Source organism: Copadichromis virginalis, linkage group LG7, assembly GCF_057382275.1.
Source record: "Copadichromis virginalis isolate Kocher_CV1m ecotype Utaka linkage group LG7, C_Virginalis_male_GT1.1, whole genome shotgun sequence".
NCBI classification, from domain to species: domain Eukaryota; kingdom Metazoa; phylum Chordata; class Actinopteri; order Cichliformes; family Cichlidae; genus Copadichromis; species Copadichromis virginalis.
In genome coordinates, this window is record NC_140624.1 from 50,285,709 (window position 1) to 50,310,086 (window position 24,378).

At 39.2% G+C, this 24,378-nt stretch overlaps 1 protein-coding gene across 7 annotated transcripts in view; it reads right to left on the minus strand.

Moving 5' to 3' along the window:
- Positions 1–24,378, minus strand: part of mapk10 (mitogen-activated protein kinase 10) — a 38,886-nt gene that overhangs the window by 9,085 nt on the left and 5,423 nt on the right. For 5 of the 7 annotated variants that reach the window (XM_085463965.1, XM_085463964.1, XM_085463970.1 and 2 more), the window contains exons 2-10: positions 17,985–18,056; positions 16,617–16,786; positions 11,760–11,889; positions 11,245–11,303; positions 10,719–10,857; positions 9,935–10,100; positions 8,915–8,986; positions 2,903–3,085; positions 116–240 (exon numbers count right to left, since the gene is read on the minus strand). In XM_085463965.1, the coding sequence (XP_085320091.1) occupies positions 116–240; positions 2,903–3,085; positions 8,915–8,986; positions 9,935–10,100; positions 10,719–10,857; positions 11,245–11,303; positions 11,760–11,889; positions 16,617–16,786; positions 17,985–18,056 (1,116 nt within the window). Of the gene's footprint in view, positions 1–115; positions 241–2,902; positions 3,086–8,914; positions 8,987–9,934; positions 10,101–10,718; positions 10,858–11,244; positions 11,304–11,759; positions 11,890–16,616; positions 16,787–17,958; positions 18,057–24,378 lie in introns of those variants that run through there. The other 2 variants (XM_085463967.1, XM_085463966.1) reach the window with 2 other exon arrangements.

Genomic DNA, 24,378 nt, shown 5'->3' on the forward strand with positions numbered 1-24,378 from the left:
TAGTCATGCTATAAATCACTATCAGTGCGTACAAATTAAAACATGGGAGGGGCGGGTGAGGAGGATTTAGCTTGGGATGGTAATCGATACGCAGCTCTGCTGAAGTCCTACTCACCGCCTCCACCTCAGCCGGATCATACCACACGTTGATGTAGGGGTGCTGTAAGGCCTCATCCACTGACATCCGCTTAGCAGGGTCGATAATCAGCATCTTAGACAGCAGGTCTCTAGCCTGGCTTGCTGTAGTTTGAAAATTTTTTTTAAAAAGAAACCCCCCCCCCCGATATTTAGATGTTTTGATGAAACAAGAAAATATTACATGTCAAACAGCACAGGTAATGGAAGAGGGAGGAGAGAGAGAGAGACCGGGAAATGTCAGGGATTAAAGAGAATAATTAACAGGAGCTTGTGATATGTGTAACATCTAAAATATATACAAGCATGCAGTGTGGTTATTAGAGGTAATCAATGGTCAAAAAATTAAATAAAGATCCAAGATTCAATTAATTAGCATTGTAATAACAATAATAATAATAATAATAATAATATTAATACTACTACTACTACTAATAATAATAATAATAGTCTTTAATAGTCAAAGATGCATTAATGGTGACCTCTGGAGGATGAGTACAGTAATCTCACAACCTGAGAATAGAAAGGTCTGTTTATTTCTTATTTTTGTTTATTTTCCAGTTTATTTCTTTTGTTTTCCTTAACCAATTTTCCTCCAGCTCAATAGTGACAAAACTGAGGTTCTCATGTTTGGCCCTGACAGCTTCTCTAAGGAGGACATATGTCAAACTAGTCCTCTAAAACAGCAGTATCAGACCATCTGCTATACAGTCGGCCAATAATCTCAAACTTTTATTGCACGCTATAGTTTTTCTTGTATCTTGATTATTGTAATTCACTCTGAATGTGCATAGGGCTTATTGGGTTTTAAGTATTTAATCTACAGACTAGTTGAAATCTGAATTATTGCTAGATAATTCTTTAATAATCAACCATCCAGATATCTCCTCAGTTTGTCCCATATGTATTTTTTAATGAAGCATTAGGCCTGTTTGTTGCAGATGTTGCCAGTCAACTTGTTCGTTTGCAGTTTGCAGTAAATTGGACATCTATCAGCAAAAATTTCAATAAGCATTACCAGTACACAGACTCTCTACCCTCTGGCCATTTTGAACTGATCTGAAATTGAAACCCTAAAACCACACGACACTTCCTCTCCTACACACTTGACCTTCACTATAAATAAATCTCCAGGAGCAGAGGAACGAAGAAGCTGAAGCAAGTACGGACAGATGAGCTGGGCGTACCCTTTGAGCATCACCACAGCATCAAAAAGATGATAAACGTGAAAAAATAGCTCCTCTATCTCTCTCCTTTCACCTTTCCTTATTCCTTACCTACCTCTCTTTCATTCCCTCTGTCCTACAGTACTGTGACTTGTCTTCCCCCTAAGGTTTAAAATAAATAAAACCCAAAGGATGTTTCTCTCATGTCTGACTCACTTCCTACCTGTCACAAAACAAAACACACAAAACACTTCATCTTGGTCTCACACCCTCTCACTCTGTCTGTCTCTTTCGGTGTATTCCTTTAACAGTGTCACTCCAGCGGGGAGCAGCTTGAATACAAAAGCGATTCATTAGAATTTCAACATTCGAGAGCTTTGATGTGGGAGCGGGAGAGCAAAATGTTTTTTTAAAAGCATATTTTTTTTATAGCTCACTGGAAATGTTTTTGATGCCTTCAATTCTCAGCTGAGACAGAAGAAACAACATCTCAGTTAACACTCTGCATAAGAAGTCGATTGAAATCGGCTCACACGGTACAGGATTAACATACTGCAGTTTACTGATGCTCGGAGGATGACCAAAGATAAAATGTAAAAGTACAGTCCTGTTAAAAAACTAAATACACCTGACGATTCAGTAGCTTGTGCATCCACCTTTAGCAGCAATAACTTAATTGAATTGAATTTGAGACTTTTGGGGCGTAGAGTGTAGATTTGCTGCTGTGCTTGGGATTGTTGTCTGTTGCATCACCCAAAGCTTTAGCTGTCAGACAGATGGCCTTGCATGTGATTCTAAAATACTTTGGTACACAGTTCATGGTCACTGTTTAACATTGGGGTTAATTTGCTGAGATGCCCAGTCCCAGCAAGATCAACAAACTGTTAAAATCTTCGGTTTCTATAGGGGTTCTCACACTTGCTGATGACAAATTAATCAAGTACATTTAATTTGCAGCACCTGGCTACTACTTACCCTCTCATATTCTATAGAAGCAGGCTATACTTAGTTTTTGACATACTACAGCATACATGAAATGAACAAAATGTATAGCCATCTTAGCTGCTAGGTGATATGTACTCACAGAGCAGCTAAGATGCTGAGAATAAGAATAGCATATTTACAGAGTTAACATGCAAATAACATTTAAATGTCATAAATTGTGGAAGTTATAAACAAAGATATAAACCTAATGAACTAAATGGAAAGTCAGAAGCAAAGTCACCTGTAATGTCAGATTTAGATTCAGAAATACTTTATTAATCCCTGAGAAAATTATATAGTCGCAGTTGCTCCAAAACAGCTATATTAAATAAGACAATATACTACAAAGATACAAAATAAAGCAAAATACATACAAATAGCTCTAATTATTAATATCCTAGTATATTACACAAATTAAAAACACATGCAGAATGACTGCCTGTCAGAGTGATAAGTGCTATGATGTCCTAAAGAAGACTCTCTGTTTAATCGACACACATCATACACCTTAAGGTTCAATAAAAGACCTTCAAAGACTCATACTGGAAGCTAATGAAATGGCTAAAGTGCAATAGCCTAAGTTCACAGGTTCCCTGTGTATAATTACAGGTTCTCACCTTTGAGTTTGTTGTGCTCAGAGTCAGCAGGGAAAAGGCAGTCGGGGAAGAGTTTGGGGAAGGTGAGGCCTGCGTACTTTGGCCGGTTCTCGACATAGTTCCTCACTGTGGGTTGAAGTTTCTTCATGAATTCTGGCGAGGGCGTGCCCAGCTGCTCGATCACTTTGTTCCACTGATCAATATCTGGTGTGGAAGGCCAAGATTAAGGGAAACACACATGGAATACAGAGCATCCTGTCACCCTGCAAAGCTCAGTGTACCCTCAGGTATCACACTACAATACAATTCTGGCTTCATTTTCCATTTAAAAGCACAAAAAGGAGTGCTACAAAGTGCTGTGACCAAGATAAATTAATAATTTTTAATCTCAAATCAGCTGTTTCCCACTTAACCACCAAAAGAAGTATTCATTAGGATTAGGGAAAAAACCCCAGCTGACTTCTAAATGGTGAAAAACACAAGATTTCTATTTTAAAAAAATCCTTTTATTCTTTTTGTTTTTCTTTGTCTCCAGCCATTGTTAAGTGTTTCTAAAAATAAAAAAATAATAATAAACCTTTTGATGAAAACATGACTGATTGGATTAAAAGACACGTGTACGGTATAAATGTAGCCGTGTGTCCAGTTGTATCAGCTTCTCTTTCACTTCCTTCCTTACAACAAATATTTCCTCTCTTAGCCTTCGACACACTCCAAACCTTCTCCTCCTAATGTTCTCACACCGAGTGCCAGTTAGGGCAGAGAGCTGCCAGAGGCCACTATAGATCCCTATTACTTCATTTTGCTGGAACGTCTCACGCTTCCATCTCCGTTTTGTCTCTATTGCACACTGGCCATGATCCACCCAGTGCCTAGTAAAGCGGGGTTTTTTAATCCACTAAGACTCTTATCCACGGCTCTTCAGCAAGCAGTTGGATTCGCTCTGACACCTCGAGGTGATTTTTTTTGTTTTTTCTCAGCATGTCAGTGCCAAAACGCATGACACTCGATAGACTCAGAGTCATTCGCAACTGCCCTCGAAAAAACGCTGCAGGGTTCCTGCTGCCTTCAGGTTTACATTTCTAACAGAGGGAGGAAGGATACGGTCCGTCCCAGGGAACAGCACTGTCCCTCTTATCAACTCTCCAAAGATGCAGCCGACTGACCACATGTCCACTAAGGTCACACGCACCCACATAAACACACAAACACAAACATTTGCTGAGAGGAATATGTGACTCTTTAGCGACCAGATGTTCACCAGCTATCTGCTAACTGCATCTGTCCTTAGGGCAGGTTGCTTACAGTGAGTCATCACAGCTGTTTTTTGTTCTTTTTTTGTAGAAAACAGGCCCCCGGCTAACAGCTAAAGCAATGCACTGGGGCTAGACAGCTCAACCGTGTTTAAAAAAACACTATGAAGCTCTGTAAAGCTGCAGAGAGGGTGTACACCCCAACAACAATTCTCTAGGAGCCAACCCAGTCACTTTGTAATTTGATCCATTTAATACAATTAAATACAGAACACACTGGTAATTGTTAAACTGTGTCTCCTTACTTGGCACAAATGTGTTGCGTGTTTCTTTAAATGAAAATTTCTCCTTCTCCGTTTTTTCAAATAGCAAAGTGTTTACATTTTTTAAAAATGGTCAGGGAGGGTTTTTTTGTCAGGGTGAAGATACTCTAAGGCACATTATAAGCAGACCAGTGACACAAACACATTGGCCTCCAATTTAAAGTCCCCATTTAGAAATACTGAGAATTTCAACCAGAAATAGAGTACCTGCAAACGTACCATTATTACTTCAGAAGAAAATCAAATAACACACTAATGCTGTGTAATATATTTAACTTATTTTTTAGGAAAATAGAAAAGGAAAAGAAACAAATGCTGTTTATTAGGTGTGACAAAAGAGTTAGCACATAATGCTTAAACACCCTGGAACAGTTTGAGCTATACTACAACCTTAAGCCCTGTTTGGACAACAAGCTATTTTGGGTTGTTCGAGCCTAATTTGCTATAGTATATCATAACATATACATTAATGAAATACCAATATGTGCTGTATACACAAAGGTTTTAGGCTACCTATTTGACTACACCCACGGGAGATTTTCTGACATCCCATTCTAAAGCCATGGAGTTGGTCCCTCCTTTGCAGCTGTAACAGGTTCCACTCTTCTGGGAAGTCTTTTTACAAGATTTTTAAGTGTGCCTGTGGGAATTTTGCCCATTCATCCAGAAGACCTTTTGTGAAGGTCACAGAGTGCTGTTGGACAAAAGGGCCTGGCTCACAGACTCTGTTGTAGTTCATCCCTCCTCCATCAAACTCTACAGTTGGCATAATGCAATGCACTCATGCTTCAGATTGCCAGATAGAAAACCATGATTCGCCCATCCACAGAACAAGTTTCTTCCAGAACCCAGTGATTTACTCACTTCATCCGATACTTGGATTTGCACTTAGTGATATAGTGCTTGCATGCAGCTGCTTGGCCTTGGAAACCAATGCCTCCCCAACCTCCAAACACACAGTTTTTGTGCTGATGTTAATGCCAAAGGAGGTCTGGAGTGCCAAACTATGTGCCTCAGCACTTGGCAACCATGGTCTGCCACTTCATGGGGGAGTGGAAGATTGTGGAAGCTGATTGTGGAATATCTGGGAGGGAACAAATTGACTTATTGCAACGCTGGCATCCTATTACAGTACCACACTCAAATTCAGTGAGCTCTTCAGAACCACCCATTCTTTCTTGGTTTTATACCCCTGTGGCAACAAAGTTGGCAACAAAACAAAAACAAAATTCCACCCAAGTTCAAAGATTAAGCAGCGTGACCCAATACTTGTGTCCATACAGTGCATCTGTAATAGGCCAACACCAGTCAGCAATGCTATCCGAACTATCAGTGCTTAATCATTTCTGCAGAGAGGTACTTTAAAACAAAAGTCAGCCACATTTTAAAACTTGAAGAGCAAAGGAGGTAATGGTGGCTGTATGATTACTAAGTAGAAAAAAGACCTCTGTACAGAAGGAAATGTTAAAATCATTTCACCTTCTCTAGAGAGAATATATTTTCAAGCTTATTGACCACAGTAAAATCCACCTTTGGTTCCTCCAAGACCTCCAATATAACTTATTAATAAACACACTGCTCCACTCATCCATCACAGAACAACCAGTAACCCTGTAGCCCACTGGGCTTTTACCGGTAGTCTCTTACCTACTCTGTATCATTTGACAGACACTCTGGGACGTGTAGAAGTTGAAAAATCAATGAAATACATTAAGATTTGCGACAACAGGGTACCAGTCCAGAACTGATCTATAAGCAGAAGATTAACAAAAGTGTGCATGACTCTACTTTATTGATCTAAAGCAAAAGGTATGGAGTGATGAAATGATACGAATTTTTAGGTCATTTTGGGAGCAGAGACAGCGGAGAAAGATATTGCTTGACTCATTGCTGGGTTTCTCTAGCTTTCCAGAACATTAATCTTTCAGGGACCCAGTGCTCAGGGCTGCAGACAGCAGAGTATTACCTTTACCATTGCCATGTGTGGCTGTGATCAATCTCAGTTCACTGTCAAAAACGCTAGCAGCTACATGAAAAGAGAGCACAGTTAGTGGTACTACCACTGTATGATATATGTGCTACTTTTTGTTTGTTTTCTGGTCCTAATAAATGTGTTAATTATCTGAATATTGACCCTCAAACAGAATTTGCTCGAGGTTCCTAAACAACAAAAAGTGAATCAATTACAAGAATCTGCAAACAGTCCTGAGAGCTTCATGTTTCATATTTGAACAGGTAGGCACTGGATCTGCATGCAAAGTGCAAAGAAATCCCTTCAAGCGCCTAAGTGCTGTCAGACATTAAATGGTCTTTACCTCACGGGGAATAGCACAGATAACTGTTTAATGGATTCACAACAAACAATAGGGCATTGCGTCTCCTGCACCCAGTACTCTGTATTCAGGCAGCACCCCCGCCTAAATCAATTGAGTATTTATACTGGTGAGAACAACTTTGACGCAATCTTCTGTTGTGTGCGACACGTGAAAACACAACAGGAGATGGTTTGCTTCAGACTTGTGACAACGACAAAACGTATGAAAATGGCTTCGCTTTCACTGCCATTTGTTCCCCCTGAATTCAGGCAAAGGGTTGGAATCTTTTACCTCTAATTCCAAATTAAATTGTGTATTTGTTAGAAACTGTTTTCAACTGGGGATGAGACACAAGCCTTACAGCAGTAGGTTGTAGCCAATCTGCGTGTCTGAATTTATGGTGCTCTTTGGGTTCAGTCTTTAAAAGGCATGTGTGATTTGATACTGGTAAAATATAGGTTATCCCACCTATAGCACTTTATTCTTCATCTTAATTACTTGCTAAGGTAACAGATTATAATATGGCTCTTTACTAATTCCCCTGTAAATAAATGGCATTTCATTGTATTTCTTTGAAATTACAGTGTCATTATATTTACTTAAAAATACGTAAAGGTAGGTACACTAAAATAAGGAATGACAAGTCAGGATTTTACACAAAACATAGAAAAGAATATACTGTAAGTGAATTCAAGTAGTCTGTAAGTAATTTTAATTACAGCATGAGTTACTTTACGTAGTGCCAGAATTCTGAGGATTTTTTTAGACATGAAACACAAATTGTACTGCAAGCACTAACTACTAACTTCTACATAATTTTGTAGAAAAGTAAACAAAATGTGCCAATCTTACATTGTAAGCATGTTGTGCTTTTGTATTTTGGAGTAGCCTTAACTTTAAAATTTAAAATTGAAAGTTATTTTTGAATAGTGACTGTGAAAGAAAATGAATCAAGTTCGACTTGGCTCCATCAATATAAGGTCACACACCTACAAGTTTTGATGGTATTTATGTTTTCTCATAAGTTGGTGAGTGGGAACAGTCCTTATCACATATATATTGGTAGAATAAAAGGACAGTTGAATAATAGAACATCCATCATGCACATCAACTTTATAAATATTAAATAAAGATATCAAAAGGCAACATTAATCCAATCCATAATAAGACCTCTGGCCTGAAAAGTACAGTGTGTTTACGATGTAAGATGGGAAAATGTTTGATGTCTGCACTTAAAATTAATTTTTACTTAAGCATTTTAGCATTTGTTTGACACCCCTAATTGCGTATCTGTCTTTAAGTATTTGTGGGTGAATATAATTACATTGTAATTTCAAATAACTTCATTTAATTACAGGGGAATTACTATGTGCTAATCGACTACACTTTCAACCTTTGAACTTTCTACTGCTAATTGAGTTCAACCAGGCTGCTATTTACACATGCTCAAAGGGAATACTCAATATTATTCACTCATTACTGAATATTTAATTAGCATTCCTGACTCATACATGTAGATGTGCTCATCCCATATGTCCTCAACTCCAGCACAGGGACTATTTTTACAAATCCTCCCTACTAAAGGAAGTCTTCTCAGGGATGCAGCACACCCCGATCACTGCAAGAGAAAACACCAGGTAGCACTCTAAGAGCACACATTTAAATATTCAGAAATAAGGTAAGAAAGAATTTCCTCTTCCCATTGAAAAAAAGCATTGAAAAGAGCATTTTATGATGTTACTAGGTTAAGTGAAAAGCGTTAAAGAAGATAAGTTGTTGTTGCTATAAATCTGTGTTACAAGCCAGCCAGATGTGAGTGTGGTTTAGTTCACCTCAGTAACATACAGCAAACATCAGGCTCAGTATCTGCTTGACCAAAACACCATTTAAAAGTTATATTTCTAAGATCTTTACCTGCTTGCATGGCGGCAGCTTCTTTTTCCTTAGCTGGCATAGCACTTCCAGATACTCTCAGGTGCTTTCAGAGAGCATCACAATCAATCAAAACTGAACATGGTTGCTTATACTTTAAACTAAAAAAAACTATTTTCAGTGTGAGTGTCACTTGACTTTTATGAGCAAAACTACAACATGTAAAAAGCCACAGTCAAAGAATTGATCTGTTTTTATTAACAAGGATACAGTCCCGGCCAGGGAAAAGGATTTTGTGGCGCACCATTTCTCCCATAATGCACCCCACCGACCAAATATCCACTGCACGCATAGAGGTGAGGATGAGACACAGAGGGAGCAAAACACAAGGAGGGAAAGCAAAGGTTAGTGTTGTCCACAGACAGCTCATAGACTGGCATTAGTGATCAGATGCTAACTGGTTTTAATTGAGAGAGGAATAATTAGTGAGAGGCATGTTTCAGGATTCAAATCAGAATGGAATACAGAGATAGACAGAGCAGAGTGAAGTACAGTGAAGCAGCGCCTTAGATAGACTAACTAGTGGCAGGAAATTCAAAGCCCTGGAGCTTTCAGGCTTCCCTTCTTCAGAGATATATGGCTAATGAGTCACTGAGGCTGGCACTCAGTCACGTGTTCTGGGGGCTTTTAATCAGTGACTCATAACTCCAGCACTTTAAGTCACTTGACCAGAATTGTTGATAAGGTTTTAAAGTTAATGATATGACACTTTAATTTGGAATCATCATCACACGATCATCTGCACATGTGAGCAGTTTGATTATTCAGATCGTAGATGGTTTAAAAACACATAGAACCGTAATTAGCTTCTTAAAATGTAAACATTTCAAAGGCTTCTTTCCCCCACATCAGTTTTATGTTGGCTCACTGCCACAGCAAGAACATAACCAAGTGCAAAAAAGTGCCAATAAACTACAAAGTGTAATTGATGATATAATCATATTAGAAAATTTTTTATTACCACTTTATTACCATTTTTTGTACCACTTTTCCTGCCATTTGTTTAGCTTGAGCGTTTTTGATTTTTTTTGATAGCACATTTTCACAGTGTAAACATTTGATATGTTTTCTGTGTACTACTGTGAATAAAATATGGATTAATGAGATTTGCAAATCATCACATTCTGTTTTTATTTACAATTTGCAGTGTACAGTTACAGTTGTACTTGGATCTAAAAACAAATACTAATACTAATAAAAATTAAATACCATGACTCTATTTAATCTCACCATTCTCCTTGTATCCCATTCCTAGTATGACCTCTGGGGCTCTGTAGTATCGGGTCACCACATACGGGGTCATCATGAAACTGGTGCCTGCAGTCCTAGCCAGACCGAAATCCAGGATTTTCAGGGTACAGTCTGATTTCACCACTATATTGCTTGGTTTGAGATCCTGGCAAAAGCAATAGGAAATGAGAAAAAATGTATATTAATGATTATTTCCTGCTGTTATTCACAGAAAGTCTATTAACAATTATTGTTTGTTAATGATTCATGTAAGAGACTCTTTAGTATAATACTTCAGTTTTTCATTTAAGGGAATAGAACAAAAACGTGGAAAATAAGGGAAATGAAAGAACGAGGATGAACTAGACTGCCTCGCTCTGATGATAACAAACCTTCCAGCAACTCTAAAATTCTATCAACACATATTTTCTTTGTTTGATCCTCACACAACTCGGGGTGTTAGAACAACAATTTGCTATTTTACAGGAGGTAATTCTGAACTGCAGCAATGTCGGGACTAAATTATTGTTGACATAGGGAAGGCGCTTTCTACAAATGCAAATGCTGTCTGCCTTCATGCATGTGGCACGCAAAACCTGCAGAGTCCAGTGCGCACTTGTTCCCGCTTCTCAGCCCTGGTCTCTGTAGCGTTTTCTCACTAAAGCGATTGAGGTGATGGCACAAAACGTGTGCAATATATTGACATTGCTGAAGATTTAAAAGCACACGACACAAACCAAATCCAGCAGTGGAAGAAGAAGACAGAGCAGGCTTGCTCTCCTACCCTGTGAATAATGCCGGCTGAGTGCAGATGTTTGATACCACACAGCATCTGGTAGAGCAGGTAGGACATTCTCTCATGGTCAAGCTCCATCTGAATCACCTGGCACAAGTTGGCATCCATTAGTTCCATCACTAGATACCTAAAAAACAAAAACAAAAAAAGTTTAATTTATGCATGAATGGTTGACACACGTGTGAGATGTGTGGCCCACGAGTTACTGCTGAGAAACTGAAAGCCTCCACGTGGGCCGATAACTCTCACTCTGGTACTATTTACACAGATATTGTTCTAAAAGTGAATTCACTCTCATTTATCATTCATTATGGAAACAGGACACCTCCGGCTGCCTCACATTACACCTACAGTACGTTCACTGATTCCACTCGAATAGTTGTCAAAAACGAATGAGGTGCAAAGGAGTAATAAGCACCTAATGTAGTGTAAATAGACTCCCTGTATTTTGTCTGGCATTTTAAATGAACACATGTTTCGTTTTCTTGCTAATTTTTTTCCTGAGTATACTTACACATCCTGGAATTCCTCTAATGATTTCTGTGGTGTGAAGACATTTAATAAACTGATAATCTGAAAAAGAGAACAGCATGAACAGGGTCAACAATGAGCAGTAAAAATACAAGAAAAGACATTAAAGCAAGGGACTGTGGGCACAAGTTAGTAATGACCCTCTTGAAGGACACCGCTGAGTGAGAGACAGAGTAAACCAGAGAGGCGAAACGAAACAAAGTGGGGATAAATGTGGAGGATGGAAAAAAGAGGCAGAAGAGCACAAACTGCGGCACTGGTGATTACATCCATGCCTTGAAGCACTCTGTTTCAGTCTCTTGCCAGTTTAGTACATTTCTGGAGGCATGGAATTTAGCACGGTCATAACGTCGCTGCGACTTGTCTGCTTTTGTAGCAAAGGGATTTAGCAGGAGCCAGAAATAGACTCAGACTGGGGTGCAGTTTTAAACTGCATCTCATTCAAGTCGGGATACATTTTCCTTTGGTCCTTTGTTACCTCTCGTTTGAATCGCTTACATTTTTGTGATTGACGCATTTCATGAGCACCAACTCCCGGTATGCCCTCTTGGCATGGGTCTGGTTCTGGAAGGGTCTGCTCAGCTTCTTGATGGCTACATTTCTGTCCAGGACAGCGTCATAGCCCGCACTGCAGAAAACAAACCACAGAGATCAGTATTCCTCTTGCAACAATCCATGGCTTAATGTCAATAGTCACTGACACAAAAGGATAAAATAGATGAAAGGCTCTCTGTAAAAATAATATAAATCAGAACTTATTAATACATGAAGATTATAGGGCTCAATTATAACTTGCTAGCTGTGTGAAAACTGTGTATTACAGTAATAGTAAGTTATATACTTAATAAAACTAAAATCAATAAGTAGCCCATTAAATCCATGACACACTGTGATTAAACATAAATGTATACATTATTTTTTAATTTAATGAGTTTACTCTCATATCGTATTATTATTATTACTATTATTTGAATTTTTTATCTAATCTTATATTCAATTAATTAATTTTTTTATTAATAATTATTATTGTATTTATTTCTGCATTTTGTATTCACAGTCATGGTAAAAAGAAATTATTTATTTAACATAAATTAAGGCAACATGCAGCTTGTTGTACTACTTTTAACAGCAACAGAGTCAAGTAAGTGTTTTCTCTGTGACTTTTACCAGTCTCTCACATCATCATGGAGCAAATTTGGACCAGTCTCCTTTACAGTGAGGTTTGCTGGCATTCATTTATTCACAGCTCTGTTAGAGTCCCGCTGCAGCATTTCAGTCAGGTTGAAGTCAGGACTTTGATTGGCCCAGTGCAACACCCCGATTCCTTTCTTTCTCAGTTTGAGAAAAGATCATTGATGATGTCTTTCTTTCTTAGTGTTGTGTTAATACGCACCTGAATACCAAACAAAAACAATAAACTGCTAAAACTGCTAAGTGGTTGCAACTTACCCTCTTAATTAGTGTGGGGAAAGTAAGAGTATTTAGTTTCATCTATCTATCTATCTATCTATCTATCTATCTATCTATCTATCTATCTATCTATCTATCTATCTATCTATCTATCTATCTATCTATCTATCTATCTATCTATCTATCTATCTATCTATCTATCTATCTATCTATCTATCTATCTATCTATCTATCTAATTAAAGTGTTACCAATGAAACTAAACCACACAGCAGAATGTGTGTTATATGTAGATGCCCTTTCCTTCCACCAGTTTGATGACCATTACAGCAGAGTGGGTGCTTTGCTGGCTCAACACAATCCCAATTTCTGAAAGCCTCGGGTATTTTAGCTGTTTGTGGCAGTTTATGTTGGCCTTCGCTGAACGGTAATACAGAAAAAGCTGCCATAAAAATGTCATCTCACTGTCTCGGCTCAACTTCAAAATGTGCCTTTTCTGACAAGATGCTATAAAATTGAGTTTCCAAGCATCTGACTGTGTACGGCTGGGTGGGATATGCTGTGGTTTGCCATGACTGTGTGGAGACTGCAGGCCAGAGATGATGTGTGGCCATGGAAACAGTGGAGCCTTCATAAAAGCATTGATCCAGTAGGGATTTGGAGTCAGTCATCACATTTGTAGCTGAGTGAAAGATGATGTCATAACCAGCTAAACTACTTAAAGCCTTCATCCCTCCCTCCTAAGATGCTTGGGAAAGCTCATTCTGACCAACTCATAAGGTCAGAGATGTGCACACATTGGGATTTTTGTGGGCGACCACATTAGCAGAGTGACTCTTAACTGTGGCAAAGACAAGCAAGAACAAGTTTTACCTCATTAGCATGTTCTCAGGCTTTACTGGGACAAGACTCTACTGATTGCATAAGAGAAGCAGAATGTGTACTTAGTCACTGCTGATTTTTTCCAGACAAGCTTCTGGATCTCTGTCTGCTCGTATGCATATTATTTGCTTGCAGTGAAAGCCCATGTATGTTATAAAATGTGTAAGCATTTAACCATCTGTGCAAACCATCAGACAGATGTTTATGTAAATATGATTATGTCACCCAGTCAGGGATTATGCTGAAGTTAAGACACAGCAAGTCACCTGTTTTATCTTTATAAAAACACATGCCAAAGTCATTTATTATGTTTTTATGTATTTGTGAACATCTAAACCAGGCCTTATAGTTTAACCAATTTCATCTCTATGATCAGGATATGGTCAAGGATATTTATATCATTCTCTGTGGTTTTATGTGGTTTGGTTGCTTTAATGCTAGCACCATATGACACCAGATGACAGCTGTGGACACAGCCAAGCAGCACACAGCAGAGCAGGTTCAATTAGATTTGCACTCCCTGCCATCCATCTCTACAATATCCTTAAAATGGGCACAATCCCAGCATTAGCAGTTACAGCCTGCCCAAGCTCTTTTGCAAATGCACGAAATTGCTTTGGAGCGGAAGGAGAGTGGGACTGAGGACATGGGAAGCAAAGGAAGGACAATGAGAGAGGTCAAGTGAAGGGCAGGAGAGTTGAGAGCTAGTGAATCTTCAAAATGACACAATATACACTGTAGTAAAACATGTCTGCTCAAGTCATCTCTGGGAGAGTTTGTGGCATGAGAATATCACCCTCAGTGACACAACATTAACATAAATATAACTTATAGTTCTGTCTGGTCATTTCACAAAGACTGTAAGATGCATTCCTTTAAGTGGAGGCTTGGCAGACATTCCTCTGCATTCTGACAGGGCGTGCGTGAGTTGACTTGTAATGAATACAAGCTTCCTCTGCAATCTGGATTAAGGGTCCACTTAATGCCCACCCTGTAAGGCTCTTATGGCTCATACATCCATATTCAAAATAAACGATATGTCACCAGCTCACTGGAGCACACCGGGAAGGATATAAGACTACACCCTTCACATCTGTGGAAAACATTAAGAGAAAAAAAATTCTGATATTTGATGAGTGTAATTTTTTCAGGAAAGTCTATTCAGAAACACCACAACTACAATTCATACTATTATCACAAGGTATTATTACTGTTGCTACTCTTTTAAAGTAGCAACAATTTAACAGTCTTTTTGGCTTTTTTAGGTATTTGCTATCAATTCTAGTCCAAATGTGGCTTAAAACAAGCAATTAAGATTGGAAACTCATCAGGAAAGTGTTTATTGAGGTAACAGATCAACTGAGAAGAAGGGTTGTTTTCCCACAGACTTCTGCACCAGTGCATCTTTCTTACAGGCAGCTAATAAGGAAGCCCCCCTGCTGGTTGCCTGAATTAGGTTTAGGGCACTTTGGCTTTATTTTTCAGCCTCTCAAGCTACACGGATTTTAGTAGGTATGCCTGCTTAACTCCCTGTCAATGCAAACATCTAATTGACCAATCAGTAACTCAGTGTATTTTAGCATGCTGACAGGATCAGGGCTAGCATGGTGGCACAGTGGTTAGCATTGTCACAGCAAAAAAGTCTGCATGTGTTCTCTCTGATTTCCTCGCACACTCCAAAGACATGCGTGGGGTTACATTATCTGATGATTCCAAATTGGCTGTAGGTGTGAATGCAAATGGCTGTTCACCTCTCCAAGTTGTAACATATTTCTTGCCTTTAGAAACAACACCATCATGACCTTGAATTTTATAAGTGGAAAAGGATGGATGGACATGGTCAAGACAACCTGCTGAAGTTCACACCGGACATAAGAATGAAGGTGACTTAAGTATCGTGGCAGCAGTTGTTTGGCTGGTCTGAGTATTTTAGAAATTGCTGATCTACTAGGATTTTCCTGCACAACCATCCCCAAATAACCACTTGTTAAAAACAAAGCACGCAGAAGAGCATTTCTGAACACATGCTGAAACTTAAAACAGATGGGCTACAACAGCATAAGACCACACTGGGTGCCACTCCTGTCAACTAAGAAGAGCAAACTATAGTTCACACAGCCTTACTAAAATTGTATAGAAGATTGGAAAAATGTTGGCTGGTCCAATTAGTCTGGGATTTCTGCTGAAATATTCAGATGCCATTGAGCTGAATTCGCTGCATACAACATGAAACAATGTTGCATTCAAGTCCTGCTTTATATCAACAGCTCAGGCTGTTGGTGGTGTAGCGGTGTGGGAAAATCCTTTAGCACACTTTGGACAACTTGGTACTAACTTAGCATCATTTAGCCACCACAGCCTTACTGATTATTGTTGCTGACCATGTCCATCCCTTTATGATCACAGTGAGCCCATCCTCCGATGGCTGCCTCCAGCAGGATCATTTCAAATGTGACTCAGTCTAGTAGAACACCTTTGGAATGCTCTATTGGATTGGAATGGAAGATTCCCATAATGTATGTGCCGCTGAAAAATCCCTAGCAACTGTGTGGCTATCAGGTCACCATGGACCAAAATGTCTGTTTTCAACACATTACTGAACCTATGCCATGACGAATTAAATCAGTTCTACAAGCAAAAAAGTTAAATTCCATCTTTTATATACAGCCTATGTTCCCAATGTCAACATAAAACATCATTTAATGATTATTTTTTTCCCTAACATTAAAGATATTAACATTTATCAGCAGACACAGATAATTCAAACAATTAAAATCACTGCACCTGCTTGCCTCGATTAAGTTTAAACCAAACATTTGTGCAAATGAACAAAGAAGAAGAAATCTCTCCAGGCTTTTCAGAAGAATAAAAAATATGACTTTAATATATATTAATTAGCAAAATTATTCAGAAAACCTCACAAATTCACTCCAACATTAAAAACAAACGTTAGAAAATCAGCTAGCAATGAGTTAACTGAGCATTAAAGATTACACCAAAGCCCATCAAACAACTTGATATGATATAAAATAAGACATTAGAGAAATGTACCATTGAGCACTTACCAGACAATTCCCTGAGCTCCAGAACCAATGGGCTTTAAATTCTGGTAGCGTTTTAAAACTGTGAAGGTAGAGTCTCCCACTTCCACACTGTAGAACTGGTTGTCCACTTTGCTTTTGCTCATGTTGTAATGCTTGGCAATATATGACACATCCACTTGTTTTCCAAAACCCTGCAAAGGGATGACATAAAATGCATATGTAACACATCTAGGCTGCACATTTGTTTTTATCAGGCTACTCATTTTAAAATCAATATCGAATCATTGTTATACGTTATATGATATATAGCCATAATAACCATCATTAATATCTAAGAAGAGCATCACATCATAACATGCATTTAACTGCTGTAAAGGCAAAAAAAAGCATACATTAAGGTATATTTGGTAAAAATGGTAAAGTAGAATAAACAAGACAGGACATAAGGTTTAGCCGAGTTTACAGCTGAACGAATTCAATGCAGAAATATAATCTCTGTAAAAGCCCCTCTAACGACATTAGCTTTAGTCCTTACTTGACTACATTTCACCCGGCAATCAGGCTGTAATTACTTGGGCAAAGCAGGCAACCAAATGGTGCCACAACAAAGCATATCAGGTAATTAGAGACTTGGTAATTATAACACAGCTCACAAAACAAGCAAAGTTACTGCATATGCACTGCTATGGTTGAACCATCTTCTTTGTGCACAATGGAAGATTGATAAATCTGCTTTAAGGCGCTGAAGGTCGATGTCCTCCAAACTTATGATCAGATTATTCCTATATATCTGGTATCTTTAGCAGCTATTAAACATTCAGCTAGAATCTCGTGTGCAGTGCAAACATCCCAATCTATCTGAGCTCCAACTGAATTGTCTGTGTTTTTTTCCTTATAACAAGCAACACAACGTATGTAAAAAGAGTCAAAATAAAGACTTTTTATCTTATGGAATCACAACCCCAGCTGAGTTCTGTATTTACACTGTGGAGACAACAATTAAGCTTCAGTAATGAGCAGATTATACTGCATTCTTTTTGGTATAGACCTCAGTTAAAGAGGAATAGTGGAGGTGTTGAACAAAAGTAGAAAATCAAGGCTAGCTGAATTGTTTTGATATACATAATGAATTATCAACAAAAGGCTGAAAACACGTCAACTTCTGATAAAGGCTCCTCAAGGACATTTGCGTCAAACCTCTTAATCAAACCATTTTGCACACATTGTGTTGTTTTTCTTAATTAAACATTTCAAATTATTTTTTGAGCACACAACTGCTTAAGAGCTCATTTTGCATACACAGGGGGGAAAAAAACCCATACAGAGTAAGAATAGAGGGAATGGAAGTGAATGAATACTGTACCTTTTTTACCTGTAAGGAACACACACCTGACAAAAGGCTATCTTTACATCCAGGACTGGTTGGCTGCAGTTATATAAGAAATGTCTACTCATAAATACCTGAAAGACACAAACAGAGGAGAAGCAGAGAGTGAGCACATGTAGGTGTGGGTGTGGGTAGTGGCAATTTGTCACATATACAATGGCAAAACAAAGATTTATTATTGTATTTCTGCAAAACAACACTCACACCTCTCCCCGTGTGGGGACTGAAACCCACCAGGAAAATTCACTTGTGTCCTCTCTACTCTGTTCCCATCATTCTCAATAAAAATGAGAAAAACAACAATTCGTCACCTCCCAGTCCTCGATAAATATGAACTGACCAGTTATCGATTCTTCATCAGAGCACATTGCAGTGTGGTTGCAGTGATCAATGCGTGTTGAAAATAAGACATGAGGAGGTGGTCCCATTGATGAGTGAAAGACGATGAGAAGATATTTGCTGATGAATTCCAAAACAGCTGAAAGCAAGTTTTCCCTTTTAAAATGGATTAAAACAGGTTTTGTGTGAATGTAAATTTAAAGCTAACAGTATAATCTATATTTTTTTTTTTAAACGTGCTTTCTTTTGCCCTTTGTGTGAGATCTGGTTCGTTAAATTTTAGATAGCTTAGCTTGAAGACAGGCGAGACAAAGAAATAGCTGCCCAAAGTTTAAAAAATAATTACTGATCAGCACCCTTAAAAACTAGTACCCCCATTCATTAGCTTCTAAAACCACTTCAACTTTTTTCTGTGTGACTTTTTCAGTCTTTTATATCATTGTGGAAGAATTTTGGCCCACTCTTGTTTACATATCTTCTCTTCACTGGGGTTTACATACAAACATTTATGCACTGCTGAGGTCTGGACTTGGACCGGACAACTGCAACACCTCAATTCTTTTCTTTTTCACTCATCCAGTTGTAGATTTGCTGCTTGGGATCATTGTTCTGTTGCATTACCCAATTCTTGCCAAGCTTTAGCTGTTGGACAGATGGCCTCACGTTTGAAATTGAAATACTTTGGTATGTAAAAGGAGTTTATGGTCCATCCAATGACTGTAAGCCATCTAAGTCCTGCAGTTGCAAAACAAGCCCAAATCACTCCACTGCCATGCTTGACAGCTGGTATGAGGTATTTGTGCTGATATGCTGTGTTTGTTTTTTGCCAAATGTAAGGTTTTATCTATCCATCCATCCATCCATCCATTTTCTTCTGCTTGTCCGGCCAGGTCGTGGGGGCAGCAGCCCAAGCAGAGAAGCCCAGACCTCCCTCTCCCCAGCCACCTCCTCCAGCTTATCTGGGGGAACACCAAGGCGTTCCCAGGCCAGCCGAGAAATATAATCTCCCCAGCAAGTCCTGGGTCTGCCCCGGGGCCTCCTCCCGGTGGGACATGCCCAGAAAACCTTGCTCAGGAGGCGCACAGGGGGCATCCTTGTCAGATGAATTTCTCCGTGAATCGCTACCTTATCGTGGTGGAGGAGTTTGTGTGTCCCAGGGATCCCAGGGGCTATGTTGTCAGGGGGCTTTTGCCCCCTGGTAGGGTGTGACCAGACAAAGAGCGATTCAGCAGACCCCTATGAAAAGACCATCGAGGCAACAATTCACCCTGCCGGGATAGGGTTACCGGGGCCACGCCCTGGAGCCAGGCCCGGGGAGGGTGCCTGGGGGCGAGCGTCTGGTGGCCGGGCCTTAGTCCATGGGGCCCGGCTGGGCACAGCCCAAAAAAGGGACATGGGCCCATCTCCCTGCAGGCCCACCACCCGCAGGAGGCACCGTAGGGATCGGGTGCAATGTGAGTTGGGCGGCAGCCGGGAGCGGAGGACCTGGCGGACCGATCCCCAGCTACCAAGACTGTAAGGTTTTATATTAAGGCTAAACATCTCCGTGTGCATCTCCGCATTGATAGTTGATCTCAATATACAATGACATGTCACAGAAATCAATCCGTGACATATATGTTGTGCAACTACATGTTTTGCTGATTTTTCAATCTTAGTGCCACAAATGCAAATAAAAAAAGTGATGTCAACCGTTTTCCTGTTGACACTGTATGCATTTATCCAACCTCCTATTTTAACACTAGAACACTAAACTTGTTAACCTTTTCAACCTACAGGAACATATCAGTTTGGAAACTAAGAGGATTACACAAGCGGAATATATTTAACACTACCATCACAGGTGAAAAAGCTTTTTCAAAAGCCAGTACCATCAAAGACTGCATTTGCATAAAAGCAGTGCAGTGAATTTTGGTAAAGCTTCGAGGCTTTCACTGTGAAACAGCAGCTAATGGGTAAATTTGGTTTAACTGGAGATTTGCCAATTTTCTTTAGCTTTTTTTTTTTTTCATTGCCAGAGTGAAGCAAAGAGGAAAGAAAGCTCTGAATGACAGTAGCTCCCACAGTAAGCTGGAGGGAGAGCTCGCCCACAATCACTCTATCTTTGAGGGGTTTTCAGGTAATGAAAGTCCCAGAGGGCTAAAGACCACGTCTTTCGAATAAGTTCATACATGATGTTAATGATGCTACTAAAAATAGAGAAGGAGGGGGGGTAAAAAGACCTTTTTCGGTAGTTCGGGAGTTCACATGTGGTTGTAAAACTACACAAATGTCACCAAACAGTTTGGAGGACATCCTCGTCTCTCGCAAAGCATTGAAAGGATCCGACTCTGCAATTTTCTCCGAGGAGCAAATGGACATAAATGTCTCTTTTAACTCTAGCTGTCCTCTAATACTGTCACAGTTCCCACTTTAATATGTGTGCTGAATCCAAAGGGAGCAAAGCAGCTTTTAGAAAAGAGATAAGGGACTCGAAGGTGGGAGATTTCTGGTTCAGCTTATTTCACTTGAAAAAGTGTTCAAGTAAATGGGTGAATTTCACTGTTGGGTGTGTTAGGAATTTGTGCTATTAAATTAGGAGAAATTAATTAATAATCATTCATAAACTGATTTTTTCAAATCTGTTTTGAAACAAAGAAAAGGGAAGGGCAATGAGACGAGAAAGATGTGCGATTTTTGAGCCCACAGTCTCCAACACGTCAAACCACTATAGTAATGTCATTCCACATGTGCGTGTTTGACTAGCATCCCGGTCACCACATTAAGTAGCATAATATTTGCTGTTACTCTAACAGGTCAACACTGAATCAGCCCTGGCGTGGGGCTAGCTGTATCTGTGCTGCTCTAATCTTTACCTGTCTGAGTACATAAGCTATTAATAATAATAATAATAATAATGGATTGCATTTATATAGCGCTTTTCGAGAACCTCAAAGCGCTTTACAATTCCACTATTCATTCACTCTCACATTCACACACTGGTGGAGGCAAGCTACAATTGTAGCCACAGCTGCCCTGGGGCAGACTGACAGAAGCGAGGCTGCCATATCGCGCCATCGGCCCCTCACAGGCCAAACTGTTTGTCTTCCAGCAGTATACGCTGGTAAACAACACCTAGATGGTGGCGGGATCCTGCACACTACAGTCCTGTCAAACCTGGCAGCATATTTACATGCAGATGTTCATTTAAAAATATTGCAGCCTTAGAAAAAAACTAGTAAAACATGTTTTAATTATGCTTTCTTTGCTTTAAAAAAAATATAAATAAACAGTTCACTTTCATTTCTAATGCAACACGTTTCCATAAGACTTTTAACAGCAGATGGTGAATACACTTTCATCAGAACGAATGAAAGATGAAGGAGAGACTGAGTACAGACCATAAACAATTTACCTGGGAGCCAACATTTTTTGGAGATTACAGTTTTAAAATGATGGCTGTCTGGCGCGTCGTTAAAAACAAGAAAGATTGGGTAATTATCAGGAAAAGTTATTCACGAAAAAGCAATGAAAACGACAGACCAAAACAAATCGCACCACAACAGTTTCTTCCCTCCCACGTTAGCCCACAGCTAAAAACACACACACACAAAACAAACACAAAAAACCCACCAGATTTTGTGCTTTGTTTGTTTAACCCTGTAACTACATTCTGTTGATTGTCCTTATGGCCGAAATGCTGCTTGCACCTACAATTATGCTCAGCACCACTCCTTAAACTGCCCATTTATCATCCTGACTGCAATACATCTCCTCAGTACAAGCCGGCATCAGCTGATTGAGAGGTTGAATAAGCAAAAAGTAAGGATAAGGATGATTTTCAGCTCATTCAAAGATTGTGAAGAGTTTTCAGACCTGCCTACATTATTTTGAATGGACCTTAAATTCCAGTGAGGATTTTATAACACTACAGCAGTTACAAGCATGACTTACTCTGCTTTAAAATGCCTTTCACCTTCAGCCTTGCTCTGCAGAAGACTGTGATGTATAGGGCATGTTTAATATGGTTGCAGGGGTTTCTATCAGGAGTGTGGAAAGCGCAGCATCAGACAAAACTGTGTAGAAAACAGCTTAGAGTGAGCAGTGCAGATACCGTTTCCAACAGTACAATGTCTCATGTCAGATTCATTGCCTTTATAAGAAAGCTAACTTTGCTAATGGCAGCATAAATGCCTTGATAAATGGCCTGTATTTGTATAGCGCTTTTCTAGTCCCTAAGGACCCCAAAGTGCTTTACACAACCTGTCATCCACACACACATTCACACACTGGTGATGGCAAGCTACATTGTAGCCACAGCCACCCTGGGGTGCACTGACAGAGGCGAGGCTGCCGGACACTGGCGCCACCGGGCCCTATGACCACCACCAGTAGGCAACGGGTGAAGTGTCTTGCCCAAGGACACAACGACCGAGACTGTCTGAGCCGGTGCTCGAACCGGCAACCTTCCAATTACAAGGTGAACTCCCAACTCTTGAGCCACAATCGCCTTGCATGGTGCTAATATCTTGCTTCAGGAGCTCAGAGAACAAAGTTTTCATTTTCAGGAAGTTCACTTTCCAGCTCTGTGCTTTTTAAAACTGGATTGACTCTATGAAGGTGAGAACTGTCTCCGAAGTATTACTCTACATTGCATCACACTTAAGAAAGCAACAGCCTTATAGGATGTTGAGGAGTCTTTGCATTGTAAACTATAAACCGCAGCAGTCGGTAGGACTTTAGTAGCACTGACACATGCCTGACATTTTTGTTTTGTTTTGTTTTCCTAGTTTGAAAATGACAACTGTGAGCCTGTGTCAAAGTTATTAAATGCAGGACCAGTTAAGCCAAGTGAGCGAACTTCCATCAGTCCCAGTTCCAGACCATGTAATTGCTTTAACATATTTGAATAACTGTTATGGACGTGTGGGTGATGTGCAATTTTACAGCAAACTAGTGAACGACAAAGCGCACAGACAAACAAAGTCACTTTACTGTTCCCAAAAAAGGATCATTACTAATGCAGATTTTTTTTAACACAAAAGCAGCAACACATTGATTTAGCTCTGATTCTTTCTTTTTTCTTAAACTAAACAAGAGACATAGATAACTGAAACAATAACTTTATATTTTATGCATGTCCAAAGTCCCAAATTATTAGATGGGGAAGCAGGCTGTAGAAATGGAATCATTAACAAATAAAAGAAAGAAAGAAAACAGATTAAAAATGTTTCTAAATACATTTTAAAAAGTAAAATAAAGAGTTTTACAAGTATTGGCTCTGGTTTTTATGTAAGCGTCACCTTCAGTCATCTTTTTTTTAAATTGCTAACAGTCATCCACAAAAAAATAGGAGACATATAAAAAGAGGAGAAATCACGCAGTGCAAACAAATTCAGGCTATTTCACATAGGCCGTAAATAAACTGTCTCAGATGCAGCATTGCATTTACAGAAATGAATCTATTGTATGATTACAAAAAAGGTGACCAACTGCCATTAAGAGACAACTAGAGAAACTCAAGAACGGCACAATGAAAAAGACAGCATGGAAATCCAGAAAGGTTTTAATTATCTAAAATGGGCTAATGTAGATGATGTATGGTACATCTCAGGATTAATTGGAGTGGCTGTTTACATGCATTTGCCTGCATTTGTAGCTGATCCTTGTTATTTGGATCCTGGGCATTGTGTTACATCCACCCCTGTGGGTACAACTGTACCTCAGGCAACTAGTGATCACTTTAGTTAGGAGGCATGATCCTAAAATACAGCATTAGTTCCTAATTCTTGTCCAATCAACTGTAGGAGGTTTAAGATTTTCTGATGCTTCTTTTTTGCACATACCTGGCAGAAAGGTTTATATTATATAGTGTTCATTCAAATAGTCTTTTACATAGAACTATTCCAAAGAGAGTATTGGTGTATTTATCTGTGTGTATAACACATAAAACACTAAATGTATGACAGTGATTTTCAGCTATAATATATACAAAGATTTAAATGTAAATGGTGAAGGCTTTTTCTTGATAAACCAAACCAGTCACATTATCACTATAGGTGAGGCAAACTACAGTAG